The sequence below is a fragment of the Oncorhynchus mykiss genome, chromosome 21 (genome assembly GCF_057628025.1).
Source record: "Oncorhynchus mykiss isolate SJ-2025 chromosome 21, ASM5762802v1, whole genome shotgun sequence".
Classification (NCBI taxonomy): Eukaryota; Metazoa; Chordata; class Actinopteri; order Salmoniformes; family Salmonidae; genus Oncorhynchus; species Oncorhynchus mykiss.
Window position 1 is genome coordinate 36,113,286 of NC_143042.1, and position 20,301 is coordinate 36,133,586.

At 45.1% G+C, this 20,301-nt stretch overlaps 2 protein-coding genes across 14 annotated transcripts in view; both read right to left on the bottom strand.

The window, feature by feature from the left end:
* Positions 1 to 6,088, bottom strand: part of LOC110500446 (alpha-actinin-3) — a 30,547-nt gene extending 24,459 nt beyond the window's left edge. Inside the window, exon 1 of the mRNA XM_090214532.1 lies at positions 5,739 to 6,088. Within this exon, the coding sequence (XP_090070658.1) occupies positions 5,739 to 5,873 (135 nt within the window). The 5' untranslated portion in view covers positions 5,874 to 6,088. The remainder of the gene's footprint in view (positions 1 to 5,738) is intronic.
* A 986-nt stretch (positions 6,089 to 7,074) lies between these two features.
* On the bottom strand, positions 7,075 to 20,301 carry LOC110500447 (uncharacterized). Of its 13 annotated transcripts, XR_016490293.1 has the most exons (10): positions 20,166 to 20,301; positions 18,512 to 18,662; positions 17,956 to 18,160; positions 17,437 to 17,564; positions 16,224 to 17,185; positions 13,699 to 13,770; positions 12,982 to 13,427; positions 11,014 to 11,101; positions 10,228 to 10,331; positions 7,075 to 8,667 (listed from the first exon to the last, which is right to left on the bottom strand). XR_016490293.1 is itself a non-coding variant. In XM_090214534.1 (7 exons), exons 2-7 carry the CDS (start codon positions 18,653 to 18,655, stop codon positions 13,091 to 13,093), a joined length of 1,848 nt encoding a protein of 615 aa, XP_090070660.1. In that variant the 5' UTR covers positions 18,656 to 18,662; positions 20,166 to 20,301; the 3' UTR covers positions 11,258 to 13,090. The 13 variants fall into 13 exon arrangements, 11 of the variants coding, with proteins under 11 accessions (XP_090070660.1, XP_090070662.1, XP_090070668.1 ...); XR_016490294.1 differs by lacking the exon at positions 13,699 to 13,770; XM_090214534.1 differs by lacking the exons at positions 7,075 to 8,667; positions 10,228 to 10,331; positions 11,014 to 11,101 and having other exon boundaries at positions 11,258 to 13,427.

The following is a 20,301-nucleotide window of genomic DNA, read 5'->3' on the forward strand; positions in this document are numbered from 1 at the left end:
GTAGTTTAAAAGTTACAAATTAGCTAAAATGCTAGTTGTCCGTGATAAGATTCAAACTCGCAACCCACCCATCCACCCCGACCAACTACCCTACTTTCCTTTTTGCTTTAAGTGACCATCTGTCTTATGTAAACATACCAAACACAACATATCATACTAATTTGAGTGTCACGGATTTATGTTTGCTATGTTACGTCTAGTCTATGATACCAGGCTGGGTGAAAGGGACACATCCTCATCAGTTTCAAAATCCTTTGGATGAGATTTACAAGTAAATTACAGTACTACTGTATTCCATCAAAACCCTTAATCTGATTTGTAGCAAAACTTCCATTGGATTAATTTTTTTAAGTCAAAGTGTGATCGGGATGAAACATTCTAAATAACTATACATACAACATCACATAAATAGAGAGTAGTAAATAGACGCTGAGATGAAAAAAATAACATTTCCCCCTAATCTCTGCTAGATCCTGTGTTGGTCCGTTTCCATGGAAATTCATTCCGTGAATTCAGTAACACATTTTTGGAACTAGAGATGAGGGAAATGGAAGAAAAATGAATTGTGAAGTTGTAGTTATTACTACTGCATTAAAATAAGACACAGAGACATAAGAGGAAAATGGATTTACCATGAGAGCTCAAGAGGCAGTGTTTTTCCCCCACACTTACAAGCACACACACACTCCATCAAAGCCTACTGCCTTGGGCTCCCTGAGCAGCTTACAGGCCTTATAAAGAGAGTATCCACCACAACAATCATTGATCGTTGTCTTACAGGATCAATATCCACTACCCAAATATGAGCTCTCAAGTGTCCAAACCAAGCCCTTGAAGACTGACTGAGGTTTTGCATACCAAATGGCACGCTATTCCCTACATAGTGCACTAGTGCAGCACTTCAGGCCCATAGGGCTCTGGTCCAAAGTAGTTCACAATATAGGGAATAAGGTGCCACTTGCAAAGCAACATGAGAGAGTGAGCCTCTTCCTATGGGAATAAGTTCACTGTCGAGTGAATCACATCACATACTCCGGGTTTTCAGCTGCTAACTAACTGGTTAGATAGCTGAGTAATTGTCTGGCATAGCACAAGCTCATCCTGGCGCAATGCTAACCTATATATATTGCATTCGGAAAGTATTCAGACCCCTTCACTTTTTCCACATTGTGTTATGTTACAGCCTTACTCAAAAATGGATTTAAAAAAAATATAATTCATCCCCATCAATCTACACTCAATATCCCATAACGACAAAGCAGAAACAGGTTTTTAGACATTTTAGCAACAAAAAAAAAGTAATACCTAATTTATATAAGTATTCAGACCCTTTGCTATGAGACTCGAAATTGAGCTCAGGTGCATCCTGTTTCATGCATGTCAGAGCAAAAACCAAGCCATGAGGTCCAAGGAACTGTCCTTAGAACTCAGAGACAGGACTGTGTCGAAACAGAGATCTGAGAAAGGGTACCAAAAAAAATTCAGCAGCATTAAAGGTCCCCAAGAACACAGTGGCCTCCATCTTTCTTAAATGGAAGAAGTTCGGAACCACCAAGAATCTTCCTAGAGATGGCTGCCCAACCAAACTGAACAATCGGGGAATAAGGCCCTTGGTCAGGAGGTGACCAAGAACCCGATGGTCATCTCCAGAGTTCCTCCGTGGAGATGGGACAACTTTCCAGAAGGACAACCATCTCTGCAGCACTGCACCAATCAGGCCATTATGGTAGAGTGGCCAGATGGAAACCACTCCTGAGTAAAAGGCACATGACAGAGTTTGCCAAAAGGCACCTAAAGGACTCTCAGACCATGAAAAACAAGATTCTCTAGTCTGATGAAACCAAGATTGAACTCTTTGGCCTGAGTGCCAAGCGTCACGTCTGGAGGAAACCTGGCACCATCCCTATGGTGAAGCATGGTGGTGGCAGCATGATGCTGTTGTGATGTTTTTCAGCGGCAGGGACTGGGAGACTAGTCAGGATCCAGGGAAAGATTAACGGAGCAAAGTACAGAAGGATCCTTGATGAAAACCTGCTCCAAAGAGCTCAGGAGATGACTGGGGCTTAGGTTCACCTTCTAACATGACAACAACCCTAAGAACACAGTCAAGACAACGCAGGATTGGCTTCGTGACAAGTCTCTGAATGTTCTTGAGGGGCCCAGCCAGAGCCCGGACTCCCCATCCAACCTGACAGAGCTTGAGAGGAGCTGCAGAGAAGAATGGGAGAAACTCTCCAAATACAGGTGTGCCAAGCTTGTAGTGTCATACCCAGGACTGTAATCGCTGCCAAAGATGCTTCAAAAAGTGCTGAGTAAAGGGTCTGAATACTAACGTAAATGTAATATTTCAGCATTTCCTAAAAAAAATTGGCAAAAATGTATTAAAAACTGTTTTTTCTTTGTCATTATGGGGTATTGTGTGTAGATTGATAAGGGGGGAAAAAAACATTTAGTCAATTTTAGAATAAGGCTGTAACGTAACATAATGTGGAAAAATTCAAGGGTCTGAATATTTTCCGAATTAACTGTATATGCAGTCTCACAGGCTGGGTTTCCTATTAGCTGGGGGAGGAAGGTACAGGCCTACCAGCCACAGGGGAATGGTCATCCCTGATCATATTCAAGTTGACATCTGTTGAGTGTGAATAGTCCACATCCTGTCCCCAATGCAGTGATGGGGCCCTCCTTGGCCAATTTAACACTATGTGGTGTAAATTAAAGTTTATTTTTGTAATGTTAGGGAGTAACTTCTTAATAAAGTGTTCATTAGACTAATATGTTTTTCAACTTAAAGTTGAAGTGTTGCTCTGTAAACTTCCTCTATTTTCTGTTTCACCTTAGGGCTTTAGTGTAGATGCCAAATATCATTATAATATCCTTTTTTTGGTACACACAGAGCTAACCGAAATACACAATCCCTTTATAGGCTTACTGCAGTTGACATTATCTTTAGTTCCATGAAAGCTGACCTGACTAAATTATTTTCCATGTTAGTAGATAAATAAAAGTACTGTATCGTATCACAGGAAATAGCTTCCTAGCTCTCTATTTGCAGAAAACGATTATTATGACTTGAGCTATAGTCAGAGACAGGATGGGTGGTGTGAATAAGAATCGTTCATACCTTCCTCTCATTCATCATCCTTTCATTCTGAACTGCTTAGGCGGTCAACGTTCAGATATAGTTTGTAACACCACTGTAATATGTTAACTACCGTAACTGTAGCGGAGGTGGCTCGTCAATCCATGCTCGAGTAATGAGAAACCTTGCCTTGAGACTAGAAGACCTGCGTTAGCTCCCCGAGACTGTGTTAGCCTGCTTTAGCTCAGCAGGCTAACACAGTCTTGCCGTCTAAACCTTGATTGGCCATACTACTTCATAACTCTTCGGACCAAGTGAAACATACAAATTCTACCCTCTCAAAGTGAAAGGAGTGCCGTGTATATTTCTAATGCTCTTATCATATTCAACAGGGTCACAGTGTGTTGACAAACACTTTATTACTGCGCCTGCCTGCAGCCGGGTGGTTTTTCCACAGAAATTTGGAACATGGGGGTTAGAACAGGTGGTGAGGTCCTCTCAGATTCGTTTCACCTCAAAATGATGCAGCTTTCTATATTGATGGTATGAGATCAGCTTCTGAAGCTGTTTTTTTTGGTATGTGTGTATGTGTGCTGTTCTTTATGTGCTAAAGTGACCCAATCACCCAGGCCAGTCATAGAGGTGAACTCACACAGCCCTTCTGGGTGGATAAAATCTTTTTGTATTCCTCTCAGAAAAATGACCCTCTATCATCTTACCTAAACAACAACAAAAAAAGAAAGTGACATTGTACCACCTCAACAACTTCTTGGTACACAGAGGTGTGAGAGAGACTGTTGGATTGGGAACTGGCCAGGAGGCTTACTATATTGTTGGGAAAGGGGGGGGGGTGTAGGAGAGAGAGAGAGAGAAGAAGAGGGAGAAGCTGGAAAAAGAGGGAGAAGCAGGGGGAAAGAGAGAAGGAGGGAAGGGAAAAACAGAAAGAGTTCAGGCGTATTTTTAGGACAGGTTTATTCGTAGGTCTGAAACTAACCCTGTCGGTGTACTTCTATACGAGTCGTCTCTCCCCTTCTCCAGCTCTCTGTTCTCTCACTCATCCTCTCTGGCCGCTGCCTAACTGGCCATCTGTTGACGTCTCTCACCCTTAAGGCCATGTGATCTCCAGTACAGTCACTGTGCGAAGGAAACTTTTGCATCATAGAGACAGGGAGTTCCATAGAAAAAGAACAGATTCCATTTTCTATGTTTCCTAATTAATGTTTGTATGTATGTTATGTACAGTATCCACCTTCTCCCAAGATGCCAATCAACCCAAGTAGGCTAGGTATGTATAAATATAAATAGGCCAGACAGGGAGTCAGACCTGTATGCAAGGTGTACATGAACATTCTACAAAATATTGTCAGAAGCAGAAAATGTCTTCTGGTAAATCAATGGTAATATAATATACATATCGGAAATGGACGAATGTGTATTTGTTAGCAGTTTAGCCATTATGCTCAATGAATTCACTATTGGAGGTATGGTTGTCCCATTCCAAGTTTAGGATAGGCCATAGAGCACAGGCATGCAAGGCGTACATCATAACTGTCACATCAGCCCAGTGACTTTTAGGCTTGACAGCTCTGGCTCATTAAATGCACCTGTCATCCATGTCCACGAGCACAGCGAGGCCGGCTGATCGCCAAGACAACGGGCGGGCCCAAGTCCCCTCGCGACTCTCTAGGCCTATTTGACTTTTTATTCATTTAGCAGACGCTCTCATCCAGGCTACATGACACTTCCAGACACTATGTTGCCACCTCAAGCACAGAAACATAAGCGGCACTCCCAAAGTAAAAAAGTAACCCCGAGAGACAACTTGGGAGTAGTTTTGAGCGATAATTTTAAAATCATTCAACTTTTAATATATCAACATATTTCTCTACATGTATATAGGCCTACTTTTATTGTGTAGGCCTAACTTTTGACTGGTTGACCTAAGCATCGTTTAGTGCAGCGTTTCCCTATCTTGGTCCTGGGGACTCTAAGGGCTGCATCATTATCATCACGCTTTGACTTTATAAAAAAAATATCAGCTATGTAGTGCTAGGGCAAAAAACAAAAACGTGCAACCCTTGGGGTCTCCAAGACCGAGTTTGGGAAACGCTGGTTTAGAGATTATGTAAATGGTTTGAGTTGGGCCTGCCTATAGCGCATGGTGACTTCTTGGAAAAGTCGTGCATAAAATCACACAAGTTCCTATTTGTTCGATTGCTTAGTTTAAATGTGTGGGGGGTATATATATATATATATATATATATATATATATATATATATATATATTTTTTTTTTATTTTATTTTGAGACTGTCTTGGTGTCCCTGTCGGGGGTAAGTGAAAGATAACACTGAGAACGTTACGCGTCTGAAATATCTAACCGCTCTGCTCATAGCTTCCAGAACGGAAAAGGAGCAGGTGCGTGCGCCAACTCCTTATCTCCCCCCGTTTCACTTGACAACTGTAATACGTTTTACAGGGATTTTAGTAACTGTCAACCATTTGATTCTGGGCACTCATAAAACATACAACGGGATGGCTGGACTCCAGCCAGACGCACAAATGTCCGTAGTGCACAACGAGCCGCTCTAGACAACATTTCACCGTCACGCTGCCACTTTTGACTTGACTTACTCCCAGTCCGGCACCGAACGTACCTTTCTCTGCTGTTTCTCCCAGGCGGGGTCCAGCAGTAGGTCCCTGTCCCACTCATCCTCCGGAGACATATACTGATGCTCCTCGCTCATCATATACGAGGTGTTATATTGCGCTTGGGGTTCGACAGCCATCATAATGCCGTCTAGGGTTTCTAGTACCCCCTCTGATTATATAGAAAAGAAACGAGGTTTATGCGCACTCTAAGCCTTGTAGATAGCAGATGAAACCCTTCCTGGGCTTGAGGACTCGCTGTCTGTCAAGTGTGCTGGTCAGCAGAAACAAGAGATGCGGCGACAGAGTACAGACTGCGGCAGAGGTGCAGCTCCCACTACCAGAAACTCTGCTTGGTCGGTGCTACTTTCCTGGTCAAAAGTAGAACACGTGACCGCACCCCAATAAGTATGAGAACCCGGGCGTGCTGGTGTCAGGGTCTGACCCTAAAAAGGTGCGATGGGTGGGGTTGTGGTTGGAGAGTTGACCTATGCCGGGGCAGGGAGGCTTGAGAGAGGAGGATGGAGACGTCAATCACACCCCTTACTGAAGGAGATTGTAAACTTCAGCTTGTGAACAGCACCTGTTGCCTCTGGTGCGCCTCTATTCTCAGGCTGTAGTCTATATACCCCTCACACTGACTACAATGATAAACAATACAGACCTCGGATAACTTGAATGTCCTTACAACGACATCTTATTTTAAGATACATGTGTCATTAAGAATTATACTGACACAGTACATTTTAGGATAATTGTCGGGAAGATGACAGTATGAATCCTGGAAACTCGCAGGGATAGGCTTTTTTCATCCTTTCTCAAACCTCTCATCTTGGAGCCCCAGCTTTTCCACGTGTTTGAACTATTCCAGATCTAGCACACCTGATTTAAAGTGTCAACTAATCATCAAGCCCTAGACTATTTGAGTCAAGTGTGTTGGTTCAGGGCTACAACAAAAATTATGAAACGTCTCTGGGGTTCCCGTGAGGTTTGAAAAAGGCTGGCCTAGCCTCTGTAGTACTCTGAAGGTCACATATCCAGATGGCACATTGACATGACAAGGCCTATATAAAGTGCTGTGACTCGGAGGTAGAAATCAAAGAACAGCTGAAGGCAGTTGACTTCGCAATATTTGGCTGATACACCAGTGACAGCTCCGATGAAAAATGTCAGTAGGCGAAACAGCATAATACATTCAAACAAAGTGATCTAGGCCTACAGTATTACATTTTTTTTTTTATCACAAAAATAGCATAAAAAGGTGTATAGCACTGCTTTATTACCATATTTGTGCTATAAACTTTTAAAATGAGCCTAATTATGTTTAATGAGAAAATTTAAAAGTTGATTTTAAAATAATTTATTTGGTACAACCATGCAGACGGTACAGTACCTCGAGACATAAGCAATGCAAGGACTATACATAAGTATATGAAATGTGCTTATTCATTGTCATAATACATTTAAGGAGACATTTTCATGGTGCAAAGTCGTGCAAAAACAAAAACTCAATCTGGCATTGTGATTAAATTAGACTTCTCAAGCATTGTGTGTTATAAAAAGGGCCTTATTCATGCATTGCTCCGCATACTAAACTCTAGTTAAATAATCACTTTTATAATGCACATTGTTGAAACAAAAAATGTATAACACTGCTGGATTATGAGTTTTACAATATTTTCTGGCGTCTTTGAACTATTTTGCACCATTAAAATGTCCCCCTTCATCTCCTTCAAGCATGCTGATTATTTGCACTTGTTTTTTCCTGTAAATGCACTTGAAGTACCAAATTACTCAACATTGATATTTGCAAAAACATCACCTTAACAATCCAGTTCGGCATACGACGATGCTCTTTCTCCCTAAAACATGTCTCCTCCAATAACTCAGACTATAAGAACATAGCTATTAGATAACAATTGAGGTAACAGTTTACATTAGGTTGCCTTTATATCGTTGGACTATAAATAGTATCTTCCTTAACCAGATGAAATCGCACACCATTACACTGTAACTACACTTGACTTGCCCCAGATTCTTAATTAAGTCAACTTAGTCCTTGCATGTGAGGATATAATATTTGATGTGACTAGGTAGTATTTGGGCAGCAATGTTAAGTGTGATAGACAGTGGACTGGCAACTACCCTGGGGGCAAAACTGTGGCCCAATTCCAATTCTCCCCGATCTCCTTGAAGTGTGCACTCGTTCACTCCATGAAAATATTGAGATTGGTATTAGATATACGGTATACTGTCTAGAACAATCCAATGCTCCCCCCCCCCCCCCCCCCCACACACACTTCCTTGAGGGGGAGTGGACAAGCGCACATTTCAGGAAAGAGGGGCGAAATTTGGAATTGAGATTCTATTGGTAAGGCAGCATTTCTGGCTTTCCTGTCCTGTGTTGTGCAGCGCGAGGTAGAGCAGGACAGGAGCAGTGATGAAAGGCTGCAGCCATATGGTTACCAGTCAGTGTGAGCTAATAGGGAGCAGGCCAGGGGGAATTCAGAAATACAAGGCTGACTGCATTTGCTCAAGCACTAGAGTCAGACTCCACACATCCACGTCTGAGAGGAAAAGGGGACTATGTGTGTGTGTGTGTGTGTGGGGGGGGCACATCCTGATTAGTTATTTGAGTTAGTCCATTTTGTGCCGGTGCAATACTGTAGTTTGAATGCTCAGAGGAGAGATTGGTGGTGAACCTTTCAGGACAGAATGGGTTTAAGGGAACAGGCAGGGATCAGAGCCAGAGATCCCTACATTACCAACGCAGCTTCCTTCCATCCATTTATCCATCCTTCATTCTTTTCAGTGGTTAAGCAGAGAGAGACAGGAAGACCACGCCCTCTCCCTGTCAAGTCTCTGCCCGCCGCCAGCAACGCACCTCTCGGCTGCCCAGTGAACATGTTGGGGGACAAGTGTGTGTGTTGAGCCATCCTAACAGAGGGAGATTCTTAACAGATACACACATTTATACAGAACAACAAACAAGTACAGCAGGTTGAAGTGAAGAGAAATGGTCCCGTACCAAAGAAATCCTATAAGAGTCCTGAGATTGCAGTGAATCTGCAGGTAGTTAACCCTTACTGGGCTCGTCTGTCTTATAGGACATTTTTGATAGGGCCATTTTTTAACTCTGTGTTAAAAAAAACATGAATGTTATTCTTCAGAGGGAGGTTAATTTATTGGCTTTATTAGACAGTCTTGAATTTATTGATTAAACTGCAAGGAGCTGGTGGTGTTGGTAGTGAACAGTGATTAACCCCCATACAATCATGGCAAACCCATCATCACAGTTTTTGCAAAGCAAAAACTCTCCCTACAAAGTCTGTTTTATGAATACCAAAGATGGTGGATAAACAAGAGTTGACTTTGGCCGTTAACCATTTTACAGTAATGGTCAAGGGTTCCTGTTTGTGTAAGTGGGATTTTTCATCTCTCGCGTGAGCATGCTTTTCCCGCACGAGCTCAGTTCCTCCATATAGGTTGCATTCCCTTGCATGCATCAACCGATGTTTGCGTGCCACGTCATCGACTGACTGATTGCTATAACATAATTCAAGTATCAGCTAATCACATTACCTATCCAGGCGTTGTAGGATAAGGTATGCATCATGAACGCCTGTGCAGAGGCACGCGGCCAATGTCTGGCATGTGAGAAAGGGAACAACTGCCTTTAGTTTATTTATTGTCCCCCTCTCACTTGCCCCGACCAACCAGAAAGAAATGAGCCAGTGAGATTTCTTGGCCTGGGAAACCCTCCCCCCCCCCAGGGGCAATCAGTAGACCAGAGTGGGCCTGCCTCGATTAGAAGAAAAAAAATTAGGGAGTGGGGTGTCTCGCTTTCTCTACCGTTGCTGGTAATACTTACCAGCCAAGCGATCCCACTAGGCCACCATACACTGTGTCCATTGTCATTCACTAGGTCTCTATAGCTACAGCCATACCCAGGGGTGGGTGTGGCCAGCTGATCCGCAGCTAGAGCCACAGAACCCAGCCTAGATCCAAGATGGCAGCGGTGGAAGCGGAAAGCGTTGTGTACGGCGGACAGGCACAGAGGGATGGGTTGGGAGGAGGGGTGGCGAATACGGCGGTGTAGGAGTCACTAGCGGGGGCAGGAGATCCAAATGTGCCAAGCCTCAACACACCAACGACACCACACACTGGCTCACTCTATTAAAACATGTAGTCACACACAAAAAGTAAAGCACAAGCACAGAATCTCTCGCCCTAACACACACACACCAGCACGACAGAGAGAGACTGACGGAACAGTCCAAATGTAGGTGCTGCAAGGCGAGAGACGGGACAATTCACTGGAAGTCTAGTAGGAGACATCACAGCAGCAGTGAGCAGTGATCCCTCCCCAAGATAAGCCCCCCGGCTTTGGCAATGTCAACGCAGGTGAGTGGGGAGCTACGGAGGGGTGGTGGTGATGGGAGTTTGGTCAAAGCACAGTCAGAGAGGGGGGGGGGGGGGGGTGCTTTGTTTCATTACCTTGGTGGAGTAGATTGAGTTCCCACTTCCCATTTGCCTGCGCGACGTTTATTGTCTTCCCCCTCTCACCTCACACGCTTGGCTGTGTCTGGACGGCCGGGGACCTATTTCAGTTGACATAGTTAGTCGGTATGTACAGGGCTTTGGATATAGAGCACAGTGACACATGCACGTCTAGAACAGAAGTCACTGGAGACAGACATTGTTGGGTGTTGTGGTTGGGTAGGAGCAAGCCCAACAGATCAAAATGCTACAGATGGAGCCATTCTATCTGCGTGCCTCTCCCCAGCTCTCAGATGCTGTGTGTGTGTGTCCGCCATTGGTAAACAAGGAATCATCGGCAAAAGAGTAATGTGGGCTACTCGGTTCAACATTGAATCTGCAATTAAAATGTTATAAAATCAACACAAAGCGGCAATCAAAAAAGATCAGAGATCATGGAAACGGTTTTCAGACATGAGCGCATGATAACAGTAGCCTTGTTGGGATACCAGTGAGGGGTTATGTCCCAATGATCCCTTTCTTCCTGAAGTGTACACTCGTTCACTACTTCTTACACATCTAAATCGCATTGGATTAGTGGATGCATGGGCTAGAGGGTGTTTCCATCATATTTCTTATACAAGTCATTTCCTCTCAAATTAGTGAAGGGATGTGAACAAGTGCACATTTGGAAAAAAAAAAAAAAAAAGATATTATTGGGACACACCCGGAGCCTGTCTGTGCTGTAGTCCTACAGAGTTCAAGTGAGGCTGGGAAGAGAGGCCGACCCCAGACTAGACTTACCCCATCCACCGAGGCAGACTAGGGGGGGAAGCACACACTGACGCTACTCCTCATTTTCTCTGCCACCCTGGTCCCCAGTCACATGGGTCTGGTCATTACAACAAGGAGAAACAGGAAGGAGTGAACATACAAAAAAATAAAAACATCTGAAACGCTCAGGGCCCCCCCCCCCCCCTCCACTAGTCAGAAACATTCTTTATTTAAAAAATGGTGGGCATGTATAGTGTACATATTAAAAAGCATGCCGGTTTAATTGTTTATTTTTTTTAAAAGACAAAAAAAAGGCAAAATAAAAAAAAACATGGTCAGACACAAGGCAAGCAATAAGAATAAAAAATACTTTTTTTTGTTGTAACCATCGAGATTTCAAAGGAGATGCAACCGTGTGTGCGTTGGTATATATGAGAGACGGAGAGAGAATATGCAACATAAAAAGCTACATCACTACAACCACAAGGCGAAAGGGCAGTGGGGTACGGGGGTAGTGAGTCGTCTTACAACGGGGGTGCACGGACACGTCGGGGGCGGGCGACTGAAAGATACTGCTCCACCTGTCATCATTCCATCGGTGCGAAGGTCACCGCACCACAAAAAAAAAAAAAATTATCACGTCACATTATCTTAACCCGTTAACCCTCCACCTCAGATTTTTTTTTTACATTTACATTTTTAAAAGACTGCCATTAGAAAAAAAGCACTTCAAAAACAGGAGCTATTCCCTCCACTAAATGCACTTCACGCAATGCTCAGGCACAACGTTAAGCTCACCGAAACGCATGGTTCTCTAGCTAAAAAGTCTAAAACGTTGACTTGCTTATAAATCCACCAAACAGTTCATACCTACATGATCTGAGGGGTTAGAATGTACACGTCGACCCCACAACCACTTACAAAAAAAAACTAACATACTTCGAAAGGCCTCAAAATACACTGATGCAGCAAGACACTATTAGTATAGTACATCATCTTAGTCACTAAAATGTGGCATTCTCCAAACTCCTGACCAGGGTTGGGGTCCATTCCATTTCAGGAAGTAAATTGACTGATTTGAATTCAAATGGAATGGATGCCAACCCTGCAACTGACACCAATGTATATACTGGATGGATAGAAAGCAGACAATTCATATTCTAACCAGCTAATCTCAATCCTATCTCATCGTCAGAGGTAGGTATAGATAGCCTGGTGAAACCTGACAATGTGGAATCCTCCATTGTTTCAGTGGTGAGCACAGCATTCAATCTGGTTTAACCAGGCTAAGGTATAGATGGGAGTAAAAGAGGGCAGAAATGTAGCAGTGTCTTTCAGTGTTCTGGTTGCAGCGGGGTGAGGGGAGGGGATGAGGCTGGGTAGGTAGAATGTAGTTCTAAAATAATAGTGTGGCTGTGGTCTGTGCCCTCGCGTCCCCTAGGGTGGCACTAGTGAGGGAACCGGACAGTGTGAATTACATTGAAACAGAAAGCCAACATCTCTCTCGCTCTCTCACACCACAGTTCCGACGCATGCAAGACACACAGACCCCCTCCAACCCTGGACCTTCACAACAAACCACAGTGCAGTTTCAATACATTCATATCGTTAAAATAAAAGCTAGAAATATTTCTGTTGAACTAGTGGGAGAGATTAGCTAACTCACTGAATCCTCGAGAACCCTCATATGTTGGCCTTTACACTGTAAATCATCACTCTTGAAGGCAATGAAAATGTATGCCGGTTCTCAGTCTATTTCTCACACTTTAAAAGGCAATAGAAATCCCTACTAAAAATAAGCCAACGGTATGTGGCGGGTAAGAGCTCATTTTCCCCCTTTTCACTGCACTGTGTGTGTGGTATCAGGACCACGGTTGGGGTTTAGATGCTTGGGTGTTTATCCATTGACTATAGTAAAAACTAATACCAAACCAACTCCACACACAAAACACTAATCCTCACACAGATACACATCCAGAGACACACAGATATATATACCTCCACACACAGATACACACAGCCGCTGAGAGAAAGGAAGGGTACGAGGGTGGTATACGGGTTGTGTGCGGTGGGGTGGCAGAGGAGGTGTGAGCGAGGGAGGTGTGGACTATCGGAACGGGGGCTCAGGCGTGTGAAGGGAGAGTTCGGGGGCTCGGCGGAGGACGGCCTCCTTGCGGTTCGGTGGCGGCGGCAGCGGCGACTCATACACTCTGGGCACTGCCACCATAGCGGAGGCGGGCACCACTGGCCTGAGGGCGGAGTCCAGCGCCGTGACGTGACCGGGCTGGCCGTGGTGGTGGGCGTGGCCCGCAATGGCGTGGGCAGGGATGGCGGCCATGGCGTGGTGGTTGGGAGGTGGGTAGGCGTACTGGAGCTGTTGGAGTTGCTGGTACTGCTGGAGTTGCTGGTACTGTTGGTACTGCTGGTAATACTCTGCATAGTACCTGGGGGAGAGGAGAGAGAAAGGAGGAAGGGGAATGGAGGGGGGGTAGAGGGGGAGAAAGGAACGGACAGAGGGAAGGAGAAAAAGGAGTAAAGAGGGAGGGAAGTTAGGAGCGGGAGGGGGAAAAAGAGGAAAGGAGGGGGGAGGGAGACAGACAGACAAGAGGGTTTTGGATTATATACTAGGGATTGTATATTAGTCTTTTACACACAAGGTTTCAAGTGGGGGTACAGAGTCTTTTCGGGGGGCGGTAGGTAGGGTAGGTAGCGTACTGTAACTGCTGCAGCTGCTGGTACTGTTGGTGTTGCTGTTGGTAGTACTCAGCATACTGTTGGTACTGCTCTCTAAGATACACACGGAGGGAGGGAGGGGGGACAGATTTTAGATCATGTACCAGTAGGGAACAGGCTTTCAGAGAATGTGCAAGGGGTTGGTTAAATTAAAACAAGCCTCTGACGGCAATGAAGAATAACGTATTGAGCAATTTGGATAAGCGTATGTCCACTACCACTCCTGAAGTCTGAACATCAGGAGGGGTCATGTAGTGGAAAAGGAGAGAGAGTGCAGTACACTGGGAAATGTCAGAGAGGATTCAACAAGGAGAGAGATGAGTTAAGTGCTCCTAAAACCATTGGGGCCCTAACTTCCACAGAAGTCAAATGTCACTGAGCCACGCATTGATGTAAATGTGAGACTAAGTGAAGAGTCGACTTAAAATGGAAATTAGGATTTGCCTAATTACTGTAGCTGCTGGAGCTGCTGGTACTGTTGGTGCTGTTGTTGGTAGTACTCAGCGTACTGTTGACACTGGTCTCTAAGATACACACGGAGGGAGGGAGACAGAGAGTGTTTCAGATCATCTACTAGCAGGGAATAGAAGTATTTTCACACAAAAAGAACAGGCTTTCAGAAAATGCACAAGGGGTAAAGCGAGTCTTTGATTGCAATGAAGGCTAATGTATTGAACAATTACGTACAGGACAAGTCAAAAGTTCGGACACATACTCATACCAGGGTTTTTAAAATGTATTTACTCATTTCTACATTGTAGACATCAAAACAATGAAATAACACATATGGATTCATGTAGTAACTAAAGAAGTGCTAAACAAATAAAATATATTTTATATTTGAGATTGTTCAAAGTAGCAAGCCTTTGCCCTGATGACAGCTTTGCACACTCTTGGTATTCTCTCAACCAGCTTCATGAGGTAGTCACCTGGAATGCATTCCAACTAGCGGGTGGGCCTTGTTAAAAGTTAATTTGTGGAATTTCTTTCCTTCTTAATGTGTCAACTGACATTCTTACCATGTCAGTTGTGACATGGTAGGGGTGGTATACAGAAGAACGCCCTAATTTATAAAAGACCAAGTCCATATTATGTCAAGAACAGCTTAAATAAGCAAAGACAAACGACATTCCATCATTACTTTAAGACATGGCGGTCCGTCAATACGGAAAATGTCAAGAACGTTAAAAGTTTCCTCAAGCGCTGTCGCAAAAACAATTAAGCGCTATGATGAAACTGGCTCTCATGAGGACCGCCACAGGAAAGGAAGACCCAGAGTTACCTCTGCTGCAGAGGATAAGTTCATTCGAGTTACCAGCCTCAGAAATTGCAACACAAATAAAATGCTTCAGAGTTCATGTAACAGGCACATCTCAACATCAACTGTTCAGAGGAGACTGCGTGAATCAGGCCTTCATGGTCGAATTGCTGCAAAGAAACCACTACTAAAGGACACCAATAAGAAAAAGAGACTTGCTTGGGCCAAGAAACACGAGCAATGGACATTAGACCGGTGGAAATCTGTCCTTTGGTCTGATGAGTCCAAATTTGAGATTTTTGGTTCCAACCGCCGGGTCTTTGTGAAACACAGAGTAGGTAAACGGAAGATTTCCGCATGCGTGGTTCCCACCGTGAAGCATGGAGGAGGTGGGATGGTGCTGTCTGATTTATTTAGAATTCAAGGCACACTTAACCAGCATGGCTACCACAGCATTCTGCAGCGATACACCATCCCATCTGGTTTGAGCTTCGTAGGACTATAATTTATTTTTCAACAGGACAATGACACAAGAAGGAGAGCGATGGAGTGCTGCATCAGATGACCTGGCATCCACAATCACCCAACCTCAACCCAATTGAGATGGTTTGGACCGCAGAGTGAAGGAAAAGCATCCAACAAGTGCTCAGGATGTGAGAACTCCTTCAAGACTGTTGGAAAAGCATTCCCTATGAAGCTGGTTGAGAGAAAGCCAGGAGTGTACAAAGCTGTCATCAAGGCAAATGGTGGCTACTTTGAAGAATCTCAAATATAAAATATATTTTGATTTGTTTAACACTTTTTTTGGTTACTACCTGATTCCATGTGTTATTTCATAGTTGAGGTCTTCACTATTATTCTACAATGTAGAAAATAGTAAAACTAAAGAGAAACCCTTGAATGACTATGTGTGTCCAAACATTTGACTAGTTCTGTATGCCCACTTCCACTCCCAAAGCCTGAAAACAGACGAAGGTTTGTAGTAAGAGGGTAATGTACTGAGAAAGGAGTGTTTATGGTGTCGAGTGCAATGCATTGGGGAGGATCAGAGAGGATTAAACATTCCTACAACCATTGGGGAGAATACAAATCTCTACTGAAATCAAATTTTACTCAGTCCTGCACTGACGTCAATGGGACACTAAATTGTTACTTAAAGTGGAAATCTGGATACACCCCATAGAGCGTAAAGTCAACTAAATTGTGAATGAGGGTCAAATAGGATTTGATAAGGAGAAAGTGCTAGTACCTAGTCATGGGGTCCTCCGCAGCCTCCGCTTCCTCCTCTGCAGCTCGCCCAGCGGGGGTGGGGAGCAGCGGCCGGCGTTGCTTGGGCGCTCTCTGATACATGAAGGGCTTCATGACCGGGTCGGGCAGCAGGGACCCCGCCGAGCGCCTCAGGGGACTCCGGTCCCTTTCCCCGGACTTTGCCGCTTGGGCCGCCGCCGCATTCTGCTGCTCGGCCAGAACCTGCTGTCCCTGGGCGAAGTAGTGCTGCACCCTCGCCGCCTCAAAAATGGCCGCCGACGGGTCCGCCGACACGCTCATGGCTCCCATCCCCATGTGACCGTAGGCATGCTGGGCGCCGCCATAGAGCGCCGGTGCCAAGGCGTAGGCCTGGTTGATGGCAGCAGCGGTCGTAGGCATCTCTACGCCAGGGGCTGCCAGGTACACGGCCCCTGGGTGGTGGTGGTGGTTGGCCATGGCATGCGCGTAGACGGGTGTGGAGTAGGCAGCGGCGGGGCTGGCAGCGATCTGACTGAGCTGACTGTAGAGGGCGGCGTGGCTGGGGTTCATGGACCTGGCGTACACCTGCGTGGCGCCCGCCTGCGTCAACGCCGCCGCCTGATTTGCTGCCTGGACTCCGTAGAGCTGATTGGCCACGTTGGCGCCGTAGACCTGCGTCGCCAGGGCACCGTACACTGCCTGGTTGACGGGGTTGCCGTCCGTCCGCGTGCCGGCGGTGTGGCCCGTCAGCGCCGCGTAAGTGGGGTCAAAGGTCGAGGTGTTGTAGACAGAGTTGTGGACGCTCTGCTGGACCTGGAGGGGGAGGCCGGCTGCGGCGGCGGCGGCTGCAGCTAACACAGCTGCCTGGCTCTGGTACTGTTCCAGAGAGGGCTTCCCTACAGGGCACTCCCCAGCATAGTGGCCCTGCTTCCCACAGCTCACACAGGGGATCTTCCCGGTGGGGGTTTGCTTAGAGGGCTGTACCTGTAAGGATAAATAGACAAGACACAATCCCGTTAGCTTCAGGGGCATCTTTACTTAGATAGAACCAGATATACAATGCAGAGCGTTGGGTACTGTAGTACACATAGAAATACAATCACTAGAACAGAAATAGCCCTTCAGACCACAGCAATTTGGCCGCACCCTCACGGGTCCACTCAAAATGGCCACCGGTCCACCCATCTATCCCTTTCCCCATTCTATTTCTATGTCAGGGCATCGTGCTACAGCACCTTGGAGAGCTCCACGGAGAGCGGGCGTCCCTTGAAGGAGGTGCCGTGGAGGGCCTCGATGGCCTGTAGAGCCTCCTCCTTATTCTCCATGTGCACAAAGGCGTATCCTGCAGAAGAGGAGAGCCTGGCTGTCATTGAGCGCAGGGACACCAGTTAGAACCACACCGGGCATGCCACACACACACACCTTAACGCTCTATACACACATTTCTTATTGCTCTATACAATTATACACAGACCGTACCTGACTAATTCAAGTTGCATAATGAAGAAGCCCTAAACAGCTAAGAATACCTTGGATCTTAACTAGCTATCAATGGTACACGGTGCTTGAAGTGCACTGAAATAGGTGCCGGTACTCATTCTGGGTGCTGGAACTCTTTATATTTAGTTGCTAGTACACATATTACAGCCAATATTCTATAAGAGGTACGGTACTTCCTTCAGCAGTAGAACATTTGAGGTGCAAGTTCTTCGTACCAGACAGCACCATCCTCCATGAGAAGGGACGAGACTCACCTTTGACCTTGTCGCACTCCAGTACTTTGCCGAAGGTCTGGAAGAGCTCCTGGAGGTCCTCAGTGGTGCACATGCCCGACAGGTTGCCCACAAACACCTTGGTGGAGTGGAGCGGTCTGCCCCGGGACTCCTCCACCACCAGGTTCCTCCCACGGAACTCCCTGCCGTTCAGCTCACTGATGGCCCGCTCTGCAGCCCCCTCGCCCTGGGGAGTACATTACATTAGATTGCATTTCAAAAGGTTACCTAAATAATAGTCATTTTAGATCTTTAGATTTGAATGTTACATTAGAAAACAATGTGAGAAACACCCAATAAGGAAATTAATGTTGTACCGTATGGACTCAATGTAGCTTACAAAGTAACAACCAACACACAGTTCTGGAGTTCCCTCCCCATCATGGGTTTAAAAACATAGGATTGTTTGGTGTAAACTTTGCCTAGATGGAGTTAAGACCATTGCTAAGGCTATAAAGAACAGTGTGTGCAACCAAATATACACTCTAGGAGAATTGGGACATGCCTTAGTCCTCCCTATGGGATATCTATAACCTACCTGTAGGTGTACGAAGGCGAACTGTCGGAGAACGCTGCAGCTGACCACCTGGCCATACGACTCAAAGATGGCCGACAGCTCCTCCTGGGTGGTGTCCAGAGCCAGGTTGCCCACGAAGAGCTTCACCGTGTTGCTCTTGTCCATTGTGGCGCTGGGGACACACCGATGCAGGCGCACACATGAGATGCAGGCAGAAAGACAGACAAACAGAGGCACACACACACAAGGGAGGGAGAGAGCAGACAAGTGAACATACTGAAGACAACTTTCCTGAACTTCAACTTGTTGCTCTAGTCCACGGCGGTCACTGGAGAAAACAAATTACAACCATTCAGAGGGAGAAAGCAAGAGATGAGTAAACGAATGAAACCACAGGAGAAGAGGGGAAGGAAATGTGTCAAGAGATTTGACAGTTGACCACCATGCACAATAACTACAAAGGCATGAATGTCAGATTGAAGACACCATATCGAGTTATATAATATGTTATTCTATGGATGACACCATAGAACCGTGGTTATGTTGCCTATTCTAGTCGCAAGCAACAAGTTGACCTCACTTCCTACAGGTCAAGAAGCCCTATAGGTTTGTCAACAGCTTAGCCTGGGCCAGATGCTATGCTAGCTGAAGATCAAATCAAATTGTATTGGTCACATACGCATATTCAGCGGATGTTATGGCGGGTGTAGCGAAATGCTTGTGTTCCTAGCTCCAACACCGCAGTAGTATCTAACAATTCACACAAATCTAAAAAGTAAAATAATGGAATTAAGAAATATTAGGAAATGCAATGTCGGAGCGGCACTGACTAAAATACAGTAGAAACATTAAAATAGTACATAAACATTAAAGTGACTAGTGTTCCATTATTAAAGCGATCGAAGAGCAACAAAAAAATAAGGAACTTGACACCACCAGAGTGACGTTTCTGTTCTCTGTACATACCAAGCACAACATGTATAGAATACTGAAAATGCTAAAGTGATACATAGTAGCCTATCCGCTGAGATCACCTATATTTACAGTAACGTTAGTTTAAAAAGTTCAGATGATGGATCATCGCGTATGGAAACGATTTTATTTTTCTGATGACGCAGCAAGAGAAAATAAAAAATGTTTTGCTAGAAACATTGGGAATCTCCCGATCGATCACGATATTACAGAAATTGTACAAAAATGTGGTGCGGGTTTACATGATTTCGAAAGTCGCAGTTAAGACTGAGCAACCAGTTTTTATTTAAAACCAGTAATCGACGGGGATATTTCATGTTTTGCTTGGTGTAACCGAAACTGAACAAACCTCGCGGCGAAAATGTGATCAAACAATTTCGATGCCATTTATCATCAACCCAATCTACACAATTACACAAACAATACGCAAATTGTATCGAGTGAATGGTGTTGGATTGGAGACATTACAAAACAATTTTACAGTTGAAACGTTACAATAAGAGTATTTTTCCGCACTGGAATGGACATTCCGCGAGAGCGAAAATCTAGTAAATGGTACGACAACCCGCTTTCCCTCTTTTGTCTCGTTGATTCTTCCGCTCTCCGCGGATAAAACCTCATATTTCTACGCATCGTCGTTTGGTGTATTTTCCATCGTTTGTAAAGAAATAAAATGAAATTGATGGACAGACATCTTACTTACCTAAGCAGTGTCGTGTTTCAAAATGGTAGCGCCTGCTTCCGTTTTTTAGAATGACGCGCATTTTTCACCAATGGGGAAGCTCGGGGCTTGCCACACTAGATCGCCAATTCTTCACAATAACATTTGAACAGATAGG